The 18,632-nt window shown below is 51.5% G+C and overlaps 2 protein-coding genes across 3 annotated transcripts in view; one reads left to right on the plus strand and one right to left on the minus strand.

Moving 5' to 3' along the window:
- The first annotated feature begins 273 nt into the window (after positions 1 to 273).
- Positions 274 to 7,641, plus strand: ARPC5L (actin related protein 2/3 complex subunit 5 like). Its single transcript, XM_047069380.1, has 4 exons — positions 274 to 550; positions 4,617 to 4,689; positions 5,633 to 5,809; positions 7,085 to 7,641. Exons 1-4 carry the CDS (start codon positions 402 to 404, stop codon positions 7,145 to 7,147), a joined length of 462 nt encoding a protein of 153 aa, XP_046925336.1. The 5' UTR covers positions 274 to 401; the 3' UTR covers positions 7,148 to 7,641.
- Positions 7,642 to 8,919: 1,278 nt separating this feature from the next.
- The window catches only part of GOLGA1 (golgin A1), a 49,396-nt gene continuing 39,683 nt past the window's right edge, over positions 8,920 to 18,632 (minus strand). Inside the window, exons 17-24 of one of the 2 annotated variants that reach the window (XR_006960300.1) lie at positions 18,284 to 18,386; positions 18,019 to 18,179; positions 17,438 to 17,581; positions 13,834 to 13,893; positions 13,066 to 13,236; positions 12,446 to 12,532; positions 11,032 to 11,185; positions 8,920 to 10,947 (exon numbers count right to left, since the gene is read on the minus strand). Coding sequence is in view for 1 of the 2 variants with exons in the window: in XM_047069393.1 (XP_046925349.1) it covers positions 11,105 to 11,185; positions 12,446 to 12,532; positions 13,066 to 13,236; positions 13,834 to 13,893; positions 17,438 to 17,581; positions 18,019 to 18,179; positions 18,284 to 18,386 (807 nt within the window). In the remaining variant the exon portion in view is untranslated. Of the gene's footprint in view, positions 11,186 to 12,445; positions 12,533 to 13,065; positions 13,237 to 13,833; positions 13,894 to 17,437; positions 17,582 to 18,018; positions 18,180 to 18,283; positions 18,387 to 18,632 lie in introns of both variants that reach the window. The other variant, XM_047069393.1, reaches the window with a different exon arrangement.

An 18,632-nucleotide genomic window follows, 5' to 3' on the forward strand; every position in this document is an offset into this window, starting at 1 on the left:
TCCAAGGCCAGGGGCTCTTCGGATTCAGGAGAAGCCTTAGAAGGAGCGCAGTTATAGCGTCCACGATGTTGGGACCTGCGTGGGGACAGGGCGCCCACTCAGACAGCAAGACTGGGGCTCCCCGAAGATGAAAGTCCCGCTGAAGGCCGTGGGAACGACTATAAGGTGGATTCTCCAGCGCTTCCAGCCAGTCTCCTACAGGGCTCCGCCCCTCCCGCCCACCGGCACTTCCGGTTCCGGCGCGGCCCGGAAGTGGGCGGACAGCGGCGTCTGCGCGCGGAGGAGGTGGAGGAGGCGCCCGGCGGCCGCTTCCCGCCCCCGAGCCTCAGCCGGTGCCGAACGGAGTAGAGCCGAGGTCGGACCCGGAGAGGAGCCGGCTGAGCGGGCGCCGACTCCCCACCATGGCCCGGAACACGCTGTCCTCGCGCTTCCGTCGGGTGGACATCGACGAGTTTGACGAGAACAAATTCGTGGACGAGCAGGAGGAGGCGGCGGCGGCGGCGGCCGAGCCAGGCCCGGACCCTAGCGAGGTGGACGGCCTTCTGCGGCAATATCCTTAACCGGCGCGGCGGGCCGCGCTCCCCTCAGGCGGGCCTCCCTACTCCTCTCACCCCGGGGCCCCTGAGGTCCGTCTCCCAAGTCCCTTCCGATGCGGCTCCCCTCGAACCGGGTTCCCTCAGCCCGGTATCCCCCACCGCCTTCCCTCCGACCCGGGCTCCGGCCCTCGGAGGTTCCCCCAGCAGCGTGGCCCCATGAGGCCCCTAGACCCTGGTGGACCCGCCGGCTCGCCAGGCTCCGAGGCACGCCCGACTCGCCTGCCGCCCGCAGGCCCCGCACTCCTCCGCGAGGCCTGCCCTCGTCTCCCCCGGTGTCCTCATCCCCTCTGACTGACCGTGGCTTGGGCTCCCTATCACTCCGTCCCTCCCTTGCAGGAAATGGGGCCATTCTCGAGCTTGATGGGAGGGAGGGGCAGAGGTGAGCCCCCGCTGAGTAATTGAGCAAGCCTGGGTGGCTCCTGGGCACTGTCCTCTTGGGCCGGATTGCAGCACCACAGGAAAATAGGTGGGTGGATGGCTGTGGGGAAGAAGGGACCCAAGGGGGAGCGAAGGCTGCAGCCCTAGCCCAGCCCTGAGGTCAGAGATTGTGCACCTCCGACCCCAGAATCAATCTGACCCTCCAGGTTAATGCCACTGTTTTGCACCTGTCCTCAGTTCCCTATGAACACCTTGAGCTGTGGACCTTGATGGTCTCAGCCACGTTCAACAAGTGAGTTTTGGCTTCCTACCCGCAATAGCCGCCTTGTGCAGGAAGCGGTGGGAAAAACTAGTAGTTTAGAGCTAAGAAAAACCAGACAGTATGAAGTGAAATGTAAAAGTAGAGCCTCATGACTGGAAATGACTATTCCTGTGACCACAGGGAGCAAGCATTTAGAAAACAAGATTAAAAATAGAGGTGGTTGTCACAGCCCGCTCGGTCCCTTAGCAGTTTGAGCACAGGAAACTGACTTATTCTCACAGGAAGGATTTTTCTTTATTCAAATGGTGTTACAGGAAGTGCCTGCCCCTCCCCCACACTTGCCAGGGCAGGGTTGGAGGCTCATGCTGTATATAAATCAGATTCTGAGTGTTTAATCAGTTGACTCAGCTTGGGAAGTCAGGCCCGTGGACTACCTTAGGGAGGAGTCCTGCAGTGTTCCTCCACCGTGCCTTTGAAACAAAAACCGTCAGACTTTCTTTGTTTGAACAGGAATGTGTTTTCAAAGGTGGGGATTCAAACTCGTATTTCCTGCCCCATCAGGATCACCCTGTTTACCCCACTGGTGAATCGGGGTCATGAGAAGGACCCCTCATGAGGGAAGATTGATTCTGCGTTCTGATGCAGAACCTGGCTCATGGGCAGGCAATGCCAAAAAGACTCCAGGGTCAGGCGTGTGGCCGAGAACTATCTACAGATGGGGAGAACAAGGTCTGGTTATCTGAGGTGTTGGTCCTGATGCTGCAGGGACTTGTTGAAAGTCCTCTCTTGCTATGCCCCTAATGATAGGTTTCTTGAGGCTGCTTGGAGGCCTAGGTTTAGCACATCCAGTGGGTGCAGTTTCTCCACTAGTGGCTGTGTCAGAAACCTTGTTACCATGGACAGTATACCTCTTGGGATTGGGGAAAGGGAGGTTAGCAATGAGAACTGAAATCCTGGCAAATGTGGGGCCCAGGGAAGGAGGAGGAAGGAGAACTAGTATTTACTGAGTCCCTATCATGTGCCAGATATTGGACTTATAGTGATATTACTGAGTTTAAACTATAGAACAGGCTTCTAATAGAAGAGTCTTAGAACAAAGTCCAGAGGAAGGGGTAGAGGTTGGTTGATTGGAGTGGGGAAATGTAGGGAGGAGGAGGAGGAGGCCTGTCCTACTGCTGCATAGGGAATTGAGTCATGGTAGGGAATCAGGCAGATGAAATAGAAAGAACCTGGGCTGTGTATCAATGCAAACCTCACTCTGTCATGCTATAGCTATGTGACCTCCCACCTTCTCTGAACCTCAGCATCCTCTTCTGTGAAAAGGAGGGGAACCATGCTGGCCTTACAGGTTCCATGGGAGCATCACGGAACAACATTGCAAAAAACTTCACAGCACTGGGCACAAAGCGAGTGCCCTAGATGTGCAGCTTGGGTCTGTGGGTAGAGTGACAGCAGGGGATTAGAGAAAGAGCTTGGCTTTGGAGTTGGGCATCCTTGGGTTTGAAGGCCGGCTGGACAGCTTAACTTTGTGACCTTGGGCAGGTCATTTCCCTTTTCTGAGCTTCAAATCCATTGCCTTCCAAATGAGAATAATGATTCTTGTCACAGAGGGTTGATAGCAGTAATGAGAGGACATGTGAAAGCACCTGGTACAGGATAAGGATTTTAAAGTATTCCTTCCTTTTCTTCCTCACTGAAGAACTTTCTGGTCCTCAGGAACAGGTCCAAAGCAATGGTTTTGAGCAGTTTTGCACTCTTTCTTCCCCCTGAAGAAATTTGGCATTGTTTGGAGACACTTTGATTATCACAACTTGGAAATCCTGCTGGGATCTAGTGGGTAGCAGCCAGGGATGCTGCTAAATATCGTGTGATGCACAGGGCAGACCTCACATCAATCATGTGGTCTAGAATGTTAATGCTGTGGTTGAGGAGCCCTGATCTAAAGGAGACAAGGGGGCGCATTCCCCAGCCTGTTCTCTAAGCTGAGCCCTGAGGCCAGCTGGATAAATACCGTGCCCTCCCTCCTCCCCAGAACTCCCCAAGCTGCTAAAGGCCCTCCACCCATCAACATCTATAGCGAATGCTTGGTAGGTCGGCACTACAGAGGTAACTAAAGGGTGACTCTTTTTGTCCCTGGGGACTAGTTACCCTGCCCTTCCCCATCCATCTCCTGAGTGATTTTGTTTGCTAGCCATGCTGGTTAGCAAAGAGAGCCAGCCTACATTTCTTTAAGCTTCTGAGACTCTGCTCATTGTTCTGGGACGCCAAATCAGAACTGTTTTCTAAGGTAGAAGTTATCAGTGGCTGGTACCAGACTGGCCCTTGCTTGGCTGAGGGAAAGGAATTCCAAAGCCAACAGATATAGGGGGTGGGCCGTCTGTCCATTGTGGAAGGTGGATCAGGGCCCAGCAGGAGCCCGGGGAGCTCAGCCAGAGTGGCTCCTGAGTGGTGTGGGCCCAGCTCCGTCAAGATGGAGCCCACACTAGGGAAGATGGGACTAGGCGTTGCTCCGGAGTCTCTGTCTGTTCACACGTAGGTATCACTGCATGAACAGGAGTAGAGACCTGATTGGGTAGAAGCCATTCCTTGTTCTATTTTTGAAGCTTTTTGGCTGAAGCCAGTGTTTCAGATGAGGAAATGAAAGTTGGCTGATGTAATTCAGTTTAAAATAGGTGTCACCTTTGGGGACCTAACCCAGATTGTCATTTTCTTTTGAGTGTGGTATATTTGGAACTCAGCAAAGAAGGTGTCAGGATTGCAACTAAGGTTGCGGGGAGGGGAGAGGATCAACTGATATTTGGGGGAAAAGCTTCTTTTAGATTAATAAATCTCCCTCCTAGTAGCAGCTGGGACCTCACAGACCTAAGTAGGTCTTAGAAGATAGAAATTTTAGCACATCTTAATTTCTTTAGCAGTTTAACTGAGAAAACATTGGATTAAGAGGAGATCTCCGTTTGTGCCTTCATTCTTCTTTGAGAATGAGAAGATGAGAATGATAGCCACGCACTGTTGTTGTCAGGACCCGATGGGGCAGACGTGGTGCCCAGGACCAAGCAGTTGTAAGCAAGCTCCGTCAGGTTTTGCTGCAGGTCACCCCAAGAGGGCACTTGTTTCCAGGGAGGGAAGGAGTGTCCAAATGTGTTTTAGGGGGCGGCAGAAGGAGGGGCTTGCACTGTTGGCAGAGGTGTCCTCTACTCTCTGTGGCTCAGGAAAGCCACAGGCTACTCTCTGAACGGGCTGTGGCCACCTGGAAGCTGCGGTGGGAGGTGGGTGAATGTGGATATCTCTTGACTCCTCTCTTGAGCTGTTTTTGAAATGAGTTCATTAATAAGAGTGTGAACATGCTTGAGCCTAGCCATCCTTAACTGGTGGTGATGCACAGGGGACATGCTTCGGGCATTCCATGCAGCCTTGCGGAACTCTCCCGTCAACACCAAGAATCAGGCCGTGAAGGTAAAGGGGGCTCTGCTGCAGCTTTGCCAGGTGGTGTTGGGACCAGGGTTGTGGTTGTCCGTGTCCCCAGCTGAGCGTGACTTCCACGGGGCTTCAGACAGCATCTATTTAGTGTTAGCATCAGTGAGTATCTACTAAGGGAGTGGGTTGGCACTGGGCAGTGCTTCCATGGAAGCCTCCTGGCTGGCACTCCTGACATCAAAGCTGTCGGTGTTTATAGTAAAAGCTCCCCAAAGAAACATTCACTTCTCCCCAGAGCCTCATGGGGTGAGAAGTCGGCCCAGCCCTTGCTGCTTAGCAAAACTATAAATTAGCCTGCCACATGGGACTTAGCAGTTTCTGCTTTAAAGGTTATCGAATAGGCTTTATTTGCATAAGTATTTTCAGTGCTTTTAAAATTTCCTGCCTTTTAAAAACAAGGTGAGAAGATACATTTGTGTTTACTGCATCACAGCTGTTTAGAAGCTGTCTAAAATTTGGTCCAGGGAAAGGGGTCTCTCTCAAGCTGGCGTTTTGCTGTCTTGTCACAGCATCTTGATGTAATCAATGGCTACACCTCTCAGGCAGAGGGAAGTGGCTTCTGTGTTACTGGGGTGAACGCAGAGGGAAACTGCAGCCTAGTACACCTGTTCAGAAAGTAGATCTCCACAGTTAGGATCTTGTGGAATCTGAGGCTTCGCAGGTATGCTTCTCTCTGACAAACCACTTACTCCCCCAAAATGAGTGGAATAACTTATTAGCATGAATAAGCGATGCTTGAAATTTAAATCAATAAAGGTATTTCAGCCCACTTAGTTTTTAACCATCCCAGACAAATTAGAAATTGGGCAGTGTTTCTAAGAGTTCTGACCACTCGGTTTGGTATTTCTGTGCCGGTCTTGGAGGACATGGATGTGCCTGGGCTGTGGCTCTGGGTGTCACTCCCTTTCTCTTTCCTTTATAGGAACGAGCCCAGGGCGTGGTGCTGAAAGTGCTTACAAATTTTAAGAGCAGTGAAATTGAGCAGGCTGTGCAGTCACTGGACAGAAATGGCATTGACTTGCTAATGAAGTACATTTATAAAGGGTTTGAGAAGCCCACAGAAAACAGCAGTGCGGTGTTACTCCAATGGCATGAAAAGGTAGGTGAACACACTGCTCATGCGGGCAGCTCACGGACTCGCCCCAGTTCTAGGGTTCAGATCCGCGGGCTAGAGTTCCCACAATAACATAGGACAGTCTGATTGTCATAATAAGGGGCCACGCCTAAAGCAACCTGGGACATCTGATCACTTCTCCCGTGGAAGCACTTGGTAGGGGTTCACTGTCTCTGGTAATTGCAGTTACTTTAGCTGCTGATTTATGCTGGGCATGTCGTGGGGACAGGTGACTTGGCATGGGAAAAGGGACAGGGAGTCCCAGGTGGGAGGGAGGCAGGCTTGAAGCTGGAGCTTCATAAGACTTTAGTGGAGGCAGCTGCTTTGCATTGGCGGAGGTGGCGGTTGGGGGGCTCTTAAGGATGCAGGCTGAGCCCCTCGCTAACTCTAGGGGCTTCCTGCTGTGCTGCAGCTTCGCTAGGCCAGAGAAGGCAGTGGCAGAAACCTGAATGTTTACTTAACAGGGCCTTCATCCACCTGAAGCATAAAAAGCTGTGCCTGTCCTTTGTTCAGGTCGTTAGAAGAGCAAGCCGTTTCATCTAGCCCGTGTCCTGCCTATGTACCAATGTCCCCCTGCCCTGTAGAGCTACAGGAAGCTCGCTTGTCAGTATAGGAGACCAGGCTATTACCAACACGGTATCTAAAACTCTCCATAAAAGTTTTGAGGGGTCAGCCACTTGGGCAGCCTTGGTGCTGTGCCGCGGTGGTGGCCTTTGGTCCTGCTGTGGGGTGTGCTGTGCCTGCTCTGTCGGGAGGTGAACTCCTGGGCTTGGTGGGGGTGGCTCTGGTACTCGGGAGCTGAGCAAGTGGGGAGGCCAGGCCCTTTGGTCCCTTTAAGGCAACTTGGTGCCGAGCCCTGCTGGCATTTCTAAGGAGGCCTCAGGGAGGCAGCTATAATGAGCTCGTGTCTATTTAAGCGTCTAGGGCAGTACCGGCAGGCCGGAAACAGCTTGTCAAAAAGGGAAACTTGGGGGGCTGTGCTGTGTATGTGCTTGGTAACAGTGTTCTCAAGCCCAGCTCTGCTGTCTCGAGCTAGCAGCTCTTCGGGACCCCTGGCTCCAGGACAGGGCTCCACGCCTAGAATGGGGGCTCTCTCGTCACCTCCTTAACTGTGCTGTTGCAGGAACCCTTTTTCGAGAGGGTCCGTGACGCGGTGGGACCTAGGTCTGGGAATGCTTGGTCCCTTCTTCCCTGGCAAGCCAGGCTTCCACGTGGCCAGCCATGTCTCATTTCACTCCTTTCCTTTTCCTGCCCCCACAGGCATTAGCAGTAGGAGGACTAGGCTCCATTATAAGAGTTCTTACAGCAAGAAAGACTGTTTAAAAAAAAAAAAAAAAAAGGACTCATATTACCTTGAGAAGAATTTTGGATGCACAGGCTGATGAAGAAGGGATTGACAATGGACCATCTTCCTAGGAACTCCCAGCTAAACTATTTCAGGACATGCATCAGCTGAAGTGTATTTTATTTTCAAGGTGGAGGGAGAAATCGTCTGTTTCCTAAATCCTTTGCAGGATCTGATAGTCTATGCCTTTGTCCACAAGTAACACAGAACTGACATTGTAACTGTCTCCTGGAGTGGCTGGCCAGCGTTGGTCAGGTGTACCTGTGTGCTCTGCCTCTTTAAAATGGGGGAGGGACGACTTGGGCAGGTACAGATCCAAGGGCTGTGGTAAAAGGGAGAGCTTGTTTTTTTGAAGTAGTAAAAACTTCAAGGGTTTGTACAGACATCCCGTCTTCCCAGAGAAGACGGGCTCTCTTGGGTTCATTGTAAAGTGCCTGCTGCATCAATAAAGCTCTTGGCTTATTAGTATGTACTTTGCGGTGTGTTTCATGTATGTAAAATGAGTAATGAATGGGACGGAAACGAATGAGAACTGATGTGGAGGGGTGGGCGTGTCCCTGGGGCGCTGTCCCCAGGGAGTGAGCATGGCAGTCCAGCCCTCTTGCCACAGCAGGACCTCAGGCCTGGGCTCGGCACTGCTGGCTGCTATGGAGAGAGATTTTGCCGAATAACTATTTATTGGTTTTACTCCTTTTGATTTGTATGTAATTTTGGAGCTTATTTAATTTAATAAAGTGCCGAACATTCAATAATTGGTCTAGGCTTCCAAAGTCTTTAGTTTGTGTGACTGCACTTGGAATCTTTTGGGAGCGCGCCCCAGAAAGGCCCGGTCACCATCTCCTGACTCTGACTAGGGCTGTGTGGCAGGAACACTCTTAAACAAGTTTTTTTGCTTTTATCCTTTTTGTTTTGTTTTGAGAGAGCGAGCGAGCAGTGGAGGGACAAAGAGAGGAGACAGGATCTGAAGTGGGCTCTGTGCTGACAGCAGAGAGCCAGATGTGGGGCTTCAACTCACAAACTGTGAGATCATGACCTGAGCTGAAGTCAGATGCCTAACTGAGCCACCCAGGCGCCCCATTAAACAAGTTCTTTTAAAGGATTAAAAGCCAGAAACAGGTAGCAATCAGTCTATACAAAAGGAACATTTTGTTCCCTATAACCACTAACAGCCAGCTTCTTTGAAGAGCAAAGATGTCTTTCTGGCCTTTTTAGCACGTGTAACTGCAGTCTGCATTCTATTAAAGGACCCCGTTGAGATTTCTGAAGCTCTTCCTGGTCCTGTGGGCCTCGTCGATAGACATTGACCAAAGTGACACAATCCTTTCAATTCCTCTGCAGAAGCTCCACTGTTCTGGGAGGTAGGACTAGGCTTCAGGTTTCATTACATATACTTAAACCTAATCTGGGGAGATTCTGAAAGAAAGGCTCTATAGCCATCCCCCCGCCCCCGCAGTCCCCTTCCCTTTTTTACTTACTAGGTTACTGGTTTAGCATAAAAGGATATACTCAGAAACAGCCAGATGGAAGAGATGCATAGGGAACTTGGGAAAGGGCATGGAGCTTCCATGCTCTCTGAGCGTGCCATTCTCCCCACATCTCTGTGCTCACCAACACGGAAGCCACTCTCCCCACATCTCTGTGCTCCCACCTGGAAGCTCTGTACTGTAGTCTTTGAAGTTCGCCTTGAAGTATTAAATATGAGACACGATGTACTAAATTTCATTAGACTATCAAGTAAAACCCACTGTAGTTGCATCTGGATTAAAGAGCTTTAATCAAAAAGTGACACCACAAATGAATTTTCTACAGCAGTCTTAGATAATACAGTTCCTATTTACAACCGGAGAGAAATCCAAATCCAATGCTCATATAAAGGGCTATACATACTGTCTATCACAGAACTTTTTATACAAGTAAAAGTGCATTAAATCACTTAGAATATTTACTCCACTCTTCCTCTTAAAGCTGAAGGAAATTCAACATGCAGGAGGAAAGCCTAATCAGAATGAATCCTCCCGAGGCAAGTATAGGCCGAGTGATGGGTCCCACAACTACACCTAAAGCTGCCGGGGACGTGGCTGGGGCAGCGTGAGACCAGCTCAAGGGCTGGAGAGGCCACGGCAGAGTGGGACGGGGCTCCCGCCGCCGTGTGGTAGCCGTCTGGTGAGCCCTGGACCACCCAATCTTGGGGAGTCTCCTGGAAAAGCTAAGAAAAGGTACCTGTTCTCCAAATTACAGAACGGAAGGCATTCCTATTGTGTGTCCCCACCAGGTAAGTGGAAAATATATTCTCCACGAGGGAAAGCCATCTGCAGGGAGGAGCCACGGGAGGAGGTAGGTAACTGGAGAATGGGCCAGTGGGTGGCAGACAGCCTGGCTGGGATGAGGGTGACGCTGCCCTTGCTTGGTACTTCCAGGTCTGTGGAAACGTACTAGGTTAACTCTGCAAATCCGTGTTTCGCCGTGAGATAGATATTATAGATTATAACCCTAAGCATTTTTGAGAAACACTGAATAACTGACAATAAATTTTAGGAGCTCCAGTTATTAACTTATTTTATTTAGCCGGTAAAACTTTTGTCAAACGAAATCAACAGTTTCTCTTTAGATTCCATAGAGTTTTTAAAGGTCCCTACCCGAGCCATCTGCACGCCATCAAGTACTGTAGCCGTCTGGGGCCGTCTGGATGCCATATATGGGTGTAGTGTCATCCTAAGTATACAGGGGCAGCGTTAGGGAGAGAGACGGTAGCTCCACGTACAAGGCAGACCGCTTCCCATGTTTTGGTCAAGAACCGGGAGGGGGGCGGGGGGCGGGGGCGGCTGCTGCTTCCTCCGAACGGAGCAGACTGTCCAGGCTGTCCTTAACCGGAGCAGACTGTCCAGGCTGTCCTTAACCGTAGCGAACGTGTGATTAGCATTTGCTCCGTCTTACAACACAGAATTAAGAGCAAAGCAAATGAAATACCACCACTGCTTCAGAGGGAAGCAGAGACCACAGAATGCTGCGGTGAAATTAAAAAAGGGAAAGGAATCCCAATTTTAGAAATAATTTCCTCTTGATGCTCTGATTTGCCTTTAAGAACACCAGTTAAATGGATTTTATAATACAGAGACATGTTTATAATAGCGAAGAATCTTAGCTATAAAAAATAGTTTAAAATGGTTTACCAGCAACCTATCCAAGACAAGTACATTCATTAAAAAGGCAATTGAGTGTATTTGGTGCTAAGGATTTTTTTTTTTTTTTTAATATATCTGCTAGTTTTCTTCAGGAAAATGAGATACTGTCAGAAAGTTGCATATTCATTAATCCACACTGGCCCCAGAGTACCTTAAAGATGTACACGTCTGAAGTTCTGGGTGGTCTGACAAACAGGGTGAAATAATGTTTTCTTGAGAGGAAGGGTTAAAAAGCCTCGTCTAACTCATCTGAACCCAAACATGCTGACGGGGAAGGGGAATTTTTAAAAGCCACCCCCAACGAGCTGGCTGTCTGTGGCAGAAGCAGGTGGGTCTGGCCTGCCGGGCACCATTTCAAAGGGCTGTCTTTCCGTCCAGCGTCAGCACTCCGTGGTGGGCCGGTGCCTCCTCTCTGCCCGATGCCGCCGGCTTCAGCTTCAAGTGCTAACGTGAACAGTTAGAGGGTTCAGGTGCAGACGGGTGCTGGCCAGAGCTGGGAATGTAGCAGCACTGTGGAAACGCGGGTAGTGCCAGGACCCTCCCGTTTGGTGAGCACAATGACACAGGATCAGCCACCTCCTGAGCTTCAGATCAGTCTGTCGGGAAGGGGGCCTTAAGTCTTGTAAACAATGCTCTGACGCTTGTACAAAATACTGCGGTTACAGTGATTAAAAACCCACCCAGACTGGTGTGTCAGTGTTCTTTTCACAGAAAAAGTGTCATCGCATGGAGATCCATCTGCCGGATTTCCACCTAGGACCACGGGATCCGAGGGTTGGAGATGGACGGCCGGATGCTGCCCTTGGGAGCTGGCTTGGACCCAAACCACGACATCTGCGTTGGAAGCAGAGAGGGCTTCTGAGCATCGGGACTAGGCGCAGAGGAAGCTGAAAGCGCCCCCTCCCTGTCCCGCAAGCACCCAGCGAAGATGCTGGACGTGGCAACCCGTCTACGGGGCCCCGAGCCCATTCTGAGTATGGGAGGGAAGCAGGAGGAAACAGAGTTGACAAGAACAAGGTAGTGGAATTGTACCTAATTCTTCCAGAAAATATTTCTTTGTTCTATCAATTCTGAATATTTTATTTTTTAGTTTGTAAACTTTTTTGGTGTTTATTATTTGTTTTTTGAGAGAGACAGAGTAAGAGCAGGGGTGGGGGGCAGAGAGAGGGAGACACAGACTCCGAAGCAGGCTCCAGGCTCTGAGCTGTCAGCACAGAGCCCGACATGGTGCTCAAACCCACAAACCGTGAGACCATGACCCGAGCCGAAGTTGGACACTCAACCGACTGAGCCACCCAGGTTTCTTTCTTCTCTTTTTCTTCCTCCCTCCCTCCCTTCCTTCCTTTCTTTTTTCTTTTTCTTTCTTTCTCTTTCTTTGAGAGCGAGCGAGCGAGCATGCGAGCGAGTGTGCACAGTGAAGGAGGGGCAGAGAGAAGGAGAGACGGAATCCCAAGCAGGCTCCACACTGTCAGTGCAGAGCCTGATGTGGGGCTTGAACTCACGAACTGTGAGGTCATGACCTGAGCCAAGATCAAGAGTCGGACACTTAACCGACTGTGCCACCCAGGCGCCCCTGAATATTTTATTTAAAAAAAAAATCTGGGGGCGCCTGGGTGGCGCAGTCGGTTGGGCGTCTGACTTCAGCCAGGTCACGATCTCGCGGTCCGTGAGTTCGAGCCCCACGTCAGGCTCTGGGCTGATGGCTCAGAGCCTGGAGCTTGTTTCCGATTCTGTGTCTCCCTCTCTCTCTGCCCCTCCCCCGTTCATGCTTTGTCTCTCTCTGTCTCAAAAATAAATAAACGTTAAAAAAAAAAAAAATTAAAAAAAAAAAAAAGAAATCTGGACGTTGGGCCAGACCTGGGGCTGTTGACGTTAATGACATCAGTGAAAGCGCGGTGGAAACATAAGGCCTGTCGGTGGGTACCGCGTAGACACGTGTGCACAAAGCACGTCCTCAGTAAATACGGCCCAACAGGAGTCCACTATCCCGTAGCACTTTCTCGGCGGATGATGCAGCTGTGGACGGGCTCACCCGCCAGTGCTGGGATTACTAGCTAGTTCCTAAGAACCAGACAGCAGGCCAGGGAACCCTACCTTATACTCCAGGGTTTCTTTGAGCATGTTCTCTTCCTCTTGTGAGAAGTTCAGCAACACTGACACAGCTTTTATAAGGTGGAAAGCCTGAAACAAAGTTGAGTTTCGCTGCCGTGGGCCCTGGGGTGGTGGACGGTGGGGGAGGATCAGGGGGCTTAACTGGAGCACTCCCTGGGTCTCTTCCCGGTGTGTGCTCCCCACGGGTTAGCAAGGACCACGTGGAGGGGGACGTTGGGCTTCCTCGGGTCTGACGACAGCGACAGACTTTTCTCCCCTCCATCTTTTCCTCTGGGAACCGGCAAGATCCCCAGGACATCCACGGCAGCCACCCTGCCCTTCAGCAGGATGCGGGAGTGCGGGGCACACCGTTCCCGGACGGCAGCCTCAGCCTCCAACCCGCGCGGCCTCCCCGGAGCGGACTCCCTTCTTGGCCCCCACCTGCCGGCTGCAACGTCAGCAGGTCAGTGCCAGCTGGAGAAATAACCGTTACGTGTCCACACTGGTGGCCAAATGGGAACGCGGGAGAGGAAGAAAGCAATGTACTTGGTGGGAAGCCACACGAGGCTTGGACAAAGGAACCAGACGCTCAGGACCCAAAAGGCAACTCAGAAACCCTTTACCTCAGACTCTCGACAGGACATGAATTTTAAAACCACGTGTTTAAGGTACTCAAAGTTGATCTCGCGGGCATCAGTCAGGTCAGCATTATTCGTGACGGAAGGAGCCATGTTGGGCATCTCGGGGCCAGGCTTCTCTCGGACCTCAAAGAGCTCACTGTCGGGTCTGATTTTCTAAAAACCCAATGGAAAGATGCTGTGCCAAACCCCTCAAGACAGGTCGGAAAATCACCCGGAAGAGTCACCCGGCTTGAGCTGTGCTCACCCGCCGTTCCTTGGCCTCACCTGCACCACAGTCGGGTGAAAGGGCCCCCGCTGGGAAGGAAGTGCCTGAAGAAGGCTCAGCCACCCCCCCGCCCCGCCCCGGCAGACGGGGCGGCCCGAGAGGAAGGAGGGGGTTGTCTGGGGAAGTTTGGACGATCCCCGTCCCGGTGTCAGGATGTCTGTGGGGCAGCGAGCACCCCAAACTGGGCAGAGGTGCCGCTCTCCTGTCTGGGCCTGGCGCTCTGCTGCTCACCTGGTGCACAGGTCGCTGACTTCTCAGCCCACAGACGGGCTTGGAGAAGAACCACACGTGCCCCGAGTCACACAGTTACTTTTCAGAGACAGGTTCGAGCTGGCAGGGCTACCGTCCCACCAGCCAACATCTGGCTTCCCAGGGACCTCTCGCAATCAACCGGTGGGGGGAGAGCATTGTCAAGCGGTGAGGGAACCCGGGAGGGCCAGAGAGCCAGGAAGGGCACAGGCAGTGGGGAGAAGAGGGGAACTTACCAGTTCCTTCTGGAGAGTCTTTTTGAGTTCCAGCATCCTCTGCTGCATCTGCTTTATGGTCTGAGACAAAACCCACCCCCCGCAAAAAGCCATCTGTTACATGCACATTCCACCATCTTTAAGGTGCCAAGGACAACAGAACAGCCAGCCACCCCCTTGGGACCCTATACACCTGTTATAAGACACTGTCCCGTCTCCTGAGGGGCTCGTGTTGTCACACCTGTGTGCCTCCCGCCCGGGGCCCTCTTCCCTCCTTCTCGCTGCTCTGCACGCACATGCTCTCCAGGCCCCACAAGGGCCACTGAAGCCGTCACATACCCTCTGTGGAGCGCTCGTGCCCCAGGGCTGCCCCGGCCTCCCCACGGGCTCAGCCCTCAGGACTGCTTCAGGTGCCTGCGTCTGGAAACACCTCTGTACAGCAGACTTGTCCTTCAGAATGAGATTTACGTGCTATGATCCCTCACCACTGCTCCGGAAATACCATTTTCAATGCTTATGTGGAACAGTGTAAACGGTCATGGTTTTTCTGTACTTCTCTATTTTATTTTATTTTTAGTTTAATTAGTATTGAGCTTTAAGTGTAATTTATTACACACACTGTTAATCACTAAAAAGGCTAACCTCTGTTTTCCCAATGAAAAAATTTACTGTATAATGAGCAATACAGGAAAAAACATTAAACATTTCTCCAAAGTCTCACAAACTTAGTCTTTCCCGTGACCTTCAGGTCTGAGTCACTGATCTTGCACCGAGTAGCTGGAATTGTGAATAGTGTGTGTTTTTCATTTATCACAGTTTTCATAGCTTTCCACGGTTTCCCTAACTTCTTTTTTTTAAGTAGGCTCTGTGCCCAACGTGGGGCTTGAACTCATGACCCTGAGAGCAAGAGTCGTGTGCACCACCTACTGAGCCAACTAGGTGCCCCCTTAATTTTAACTTCTAGTGTGACAGTAACTCGAGGGGATGGCCCATGCCTTAGGGCGGCGCTGAGCCTCCATTTTTGAACACGGCAGTAATAGCAGCTTCCCTTTCTCCAACATGTGTCCAGTCTCTCCGCAGGACTGAGATGGCTCTGCCACAGACCCAGCTCCCGTCAAGCACATTAAATGGCCTCCAACACATCCCATTTTATAAATGATAATGTGTTGTTTCAATCTGTATTCTCTTGGCTGACCACGAGGCTGGCATTCACCCAAAAGTACATTTACTATTTTATGTATTTTAAATTTTACCTGATTTTCTAGGATTTTGGTTCACTGATTAACTCATCTAACAAATACTGATTAAATCCCTACTACAGGCAGACGCTGTCCTAGAGGCTGGGGAAAAGCAAGAAGCAAAAGAAGAAAAATGCTCAGGGGCACGTGGGTGGTTCAGTTGGTTAAGCATCCAACTCTTAATCTCTGCTCAGGTCATGATCTCATGATTGTGAGATCAAGTCCCACGTCAGACTCCGCAATGAGCACAGAGCCCGCTTGGATTCTCTCTCCCCCTCCCCCGTGTGCTTGTTCTCTTTGTCTCTTGCTTTCTCTCAAAATAAATAAACATTAAGTTTAATTTTTTTAAATGTTTACTTCTATTTGAGAGAGACAGAGCATGAGTGGGGGAGGGGCAGAGAGAGGTGGAAACAGAATCCAAGGGGGCTCCAGGCTCTGAGCTGTCAGCACAGAGCCTGACATGAGGCCCAAACTCATGAGTCGTGAAATTGTGACCTGAGCCAAAGTCGGATGCTCAACCGACTGAGCCACCCAGGCACCCCAACAAATAAACATTTAAAAAAAAAAAAAAAGTGGGGCGCCTGGGTGGCGCAGTTGGTTAAGCGTCCGACTTCAGCCAGGTCACGATCTCGCGGTCCGGGAGTTCGAGCCCCGCGTCAGGCTCTGGGCTGATGGCTCAGAGCCTGGAGCCTGTTTCCGATTCTGTGTCTCCCTCTCTTTCTGCCCCTCCCCTGTTCATGCTCTGTCTCTCTCTGTCCCAAAAAAAAATAAATAAACGTTGAAAAAAAAATAATAAAAAAAATTAAAAAATAAAAAATAAAAAAAAAAGAAAGAAAAAAATGAAAAATATCTGCTCTCAGGAGGAGAAAATGTCAGTGACCGTACATTACATAAGAAGGTATTAAGAGGCCTGGTTAGGGGACAGGACGTTCTGGTGGTGATGGTGAGGGCTGCCAAGCATAGTGGGGAGGGGGGGTGGGGAGGTGGAGGGGGGCCCTCCTTAACAAAATGACATCACAAAGGAAGTGAGGGGATTATAGGAAGGATATTCCAGACAGAAGGCTCAGCAAGTACAAAGGTCCTGCGGCGGGAGGGTGCTTGACAGTCACAGAAAGGCAAGGCCAATGTGGCTAAGAGGGGGTGCAGTACAAAGGTACTAAGGGGCCAAACCACACAGGGCTTTGTGGGCCACTGCAAGGATGTGGCTTATATTTACAGAGACAGGGGAAGTCATCAGAGGGCTGGTACAGAGGTGGTGACAGGGAAACCATTAGAAGCCCAACACCAGCCTGCAGGGAAGAAATGGTAACCCCACCTACGGTGGCAGCAGTGGTGGGGATGAGATGCAGCCCATTGGGGTATATAGTCTGAAGGGAGAGCCAGAAGGATTTGTTAATGGTTTGGATGTTGCTTGTGTAAGAAACAAGGGCGTTGAGAATGATACTGAGATTTTTACTACGTTTACGTTTACTGAGACAAGAGCAGCCCCCATTAGGCAGCATGGTGAATGTGAAGTTGGGTTTTGGACAGTTTACGCAGATGCCTTGTAGACACTGCCACGGAGACAGAGACAATCTAGAGCTCCAGGGAGCCGTCTGGCCTTGAGATAAGGATGTGGGCGCCCAAAGTGGGCAGTAGAGGCAGGACTCTGAGGGAGTGAATGCCACTTAGAGAGGAGGTCTGAGGGCTGGGTCCTGGGCACAGGGAGTTTGTGCGCTTTTCTGTAGTTTACATTTCACAGTAAGATTAAATGCACATGTGTAAGCGAGAATGAGCATTTTTTCCTTTTGTTATAGATTTAAAAAAATACACACCCACAATCACACTTTGGAGGCCAGAGCAGTGACCAGCCAGCACCCTTAACTTCCCAGCGCACTTGGAAACCAGGATCAAAGGAGACCCTGCACTTGCATGTGCAGGGGCCTGAGGAGTGGTTGAATCGGGACATTTATTAAGCCTCTACCAAATACACGAAATTTCACAGGACAGCTAACAAACTTTCATTTCATACCCCAATGCCCTCCCCTGCCAGTAAAACCGCTAGAAGACAGGCGTCACTGGGTCATTTCACAGCCATAGAAAGGAAGTGAGAGGTAAGGTGATGGGTCCAATATGACCCAGCTGGTGACAGCAGCACCTGTGACATCTGGCCTCACTACTGCCTGAGCGCAAATACTCTGGACATTATCTCAAGCGTGGGGGAGGTGTGAAAGGAAGACTGCACAGGTGGAAGTCCAGGAAGAAGCCCTTCTGGTGAAGAGGTAAGATCTCTCCCAAGAGGGGCCCGGGGGCATCAGCCAAACTCTCGGACAAGGGACCGAACGGTTTTAGGCCCAGAACAGGGAGAGGGCGGGGAGATCAACAGCTGAGGTAAAGCGCACTCTCACCTTGTTTTTCTCCACGAGTTGCTGCTCCAAGTCCTGTTTTTCCTTCTGCAGCTGCCCTAGGTCCACAGCCCCCACCTCACCATTTGGGATTCCCTCTGCAGCCGGAAGCTGGTACGCGGGGTCCTGCGTGGCCCTCGAGGCCGCCTACAGGATGGACAAGGCAATGGTCAAGCTAAGCCACAGGTCCATGGGGAAAGGGGCCCAGACTGGTTCCAAAGGTGCGGGCTGATGTGCCGGAACAGGCAGCTAGCTGGCCAGGAACCAAACCTGGGCTGTAGAGATCCTGTCCAGCGCCTTCCAGGGGGACAGGCAGCTTTCCGTGCAGCGAGCGTGCTTGGAAGGAAAGGGCTCTACTGAACACGGACACGTGGCGCCACATCCGACGGGCTCCTCAATACCCACAAGCTCCTAGTCAGGTAGGCACCCCTACTTTAAAGAAAGGGAGGTGACCTGCCCAACATCCCGCAGCTAGTGAGCGCCAGCTCTCCTCCCCTCTTCCCACCGCCTCCTACTGGCAAACTACGGCAGGCAGCCCTGTCCTGCTGCCGTCACACTGGCCCGTGGCTCAGATGGGGACTTACGTGAGGCTCGGGAACTGAGCGTGTCAACCCCTGCTCCGGGACGGCCAGTCTCAGCACGTCGTCGAACCCCGCGGCAGCCTCGGACTCCTCCGCCCTGAGGCTCTGCAGGGCTTCCAGCTCGCTCTGAAGCTGGTGCATTTGCAACAGGGCAGAGTCGTGACCTAGGCCGGGCAGAGGGGAGCACCAGTGACTCCTGCTGGCCACTTCAGGGCAGGGGTACTGGGTGGGAGCAGGTGAGAGGGCTCGGCAGGGGCGGACTCCTCACCTTTCTTCAGTTGGAAAATTTCCTGCTCTTTCTGGAGAATCACTTCAGCTTTTTCCTGCAGACTCTGTTCCTTCTCATCTACTACAGCTGTGAGGTTAGCAGCCTGGACAGAAAAGCCAACATAAGAGAAGGCCGGCAGCAGTAACTGCATCTCCCCCAAAAGAAATCTCCACTTTTCCGCTACCCAGGGTCCCCCAGGAATCCCTCCCTGAAGTCTATAGCCTCGAACAAACCATAGGCTACCCTCTACTCCTACGGACATAGCACAATTCTGGGGCCAGGGCCCTGCACAGGCCGCCCGCCCCCCACCCCCCAGCCTACCACTAGCGGGCCTACCATAGATGTGGTT

Source organism: Lynx rufus, unplaced genomic scaffold (genome assembly GCF_022079265.1).
Source record: "Lynx rufus isolate CCGP_SWC_20201006 ecotype Redwood Valley unplaced genomic scaffold, mLynRuf1.p SCAF_10, whole genome shotgun sequence".
Taxonomy (NCBI): domain Eukaryota; kingdom Metazoa; phylum Chordata; class Mammalia; order Carnivora; family Felidae; genus Lynx; species Lynx rufus.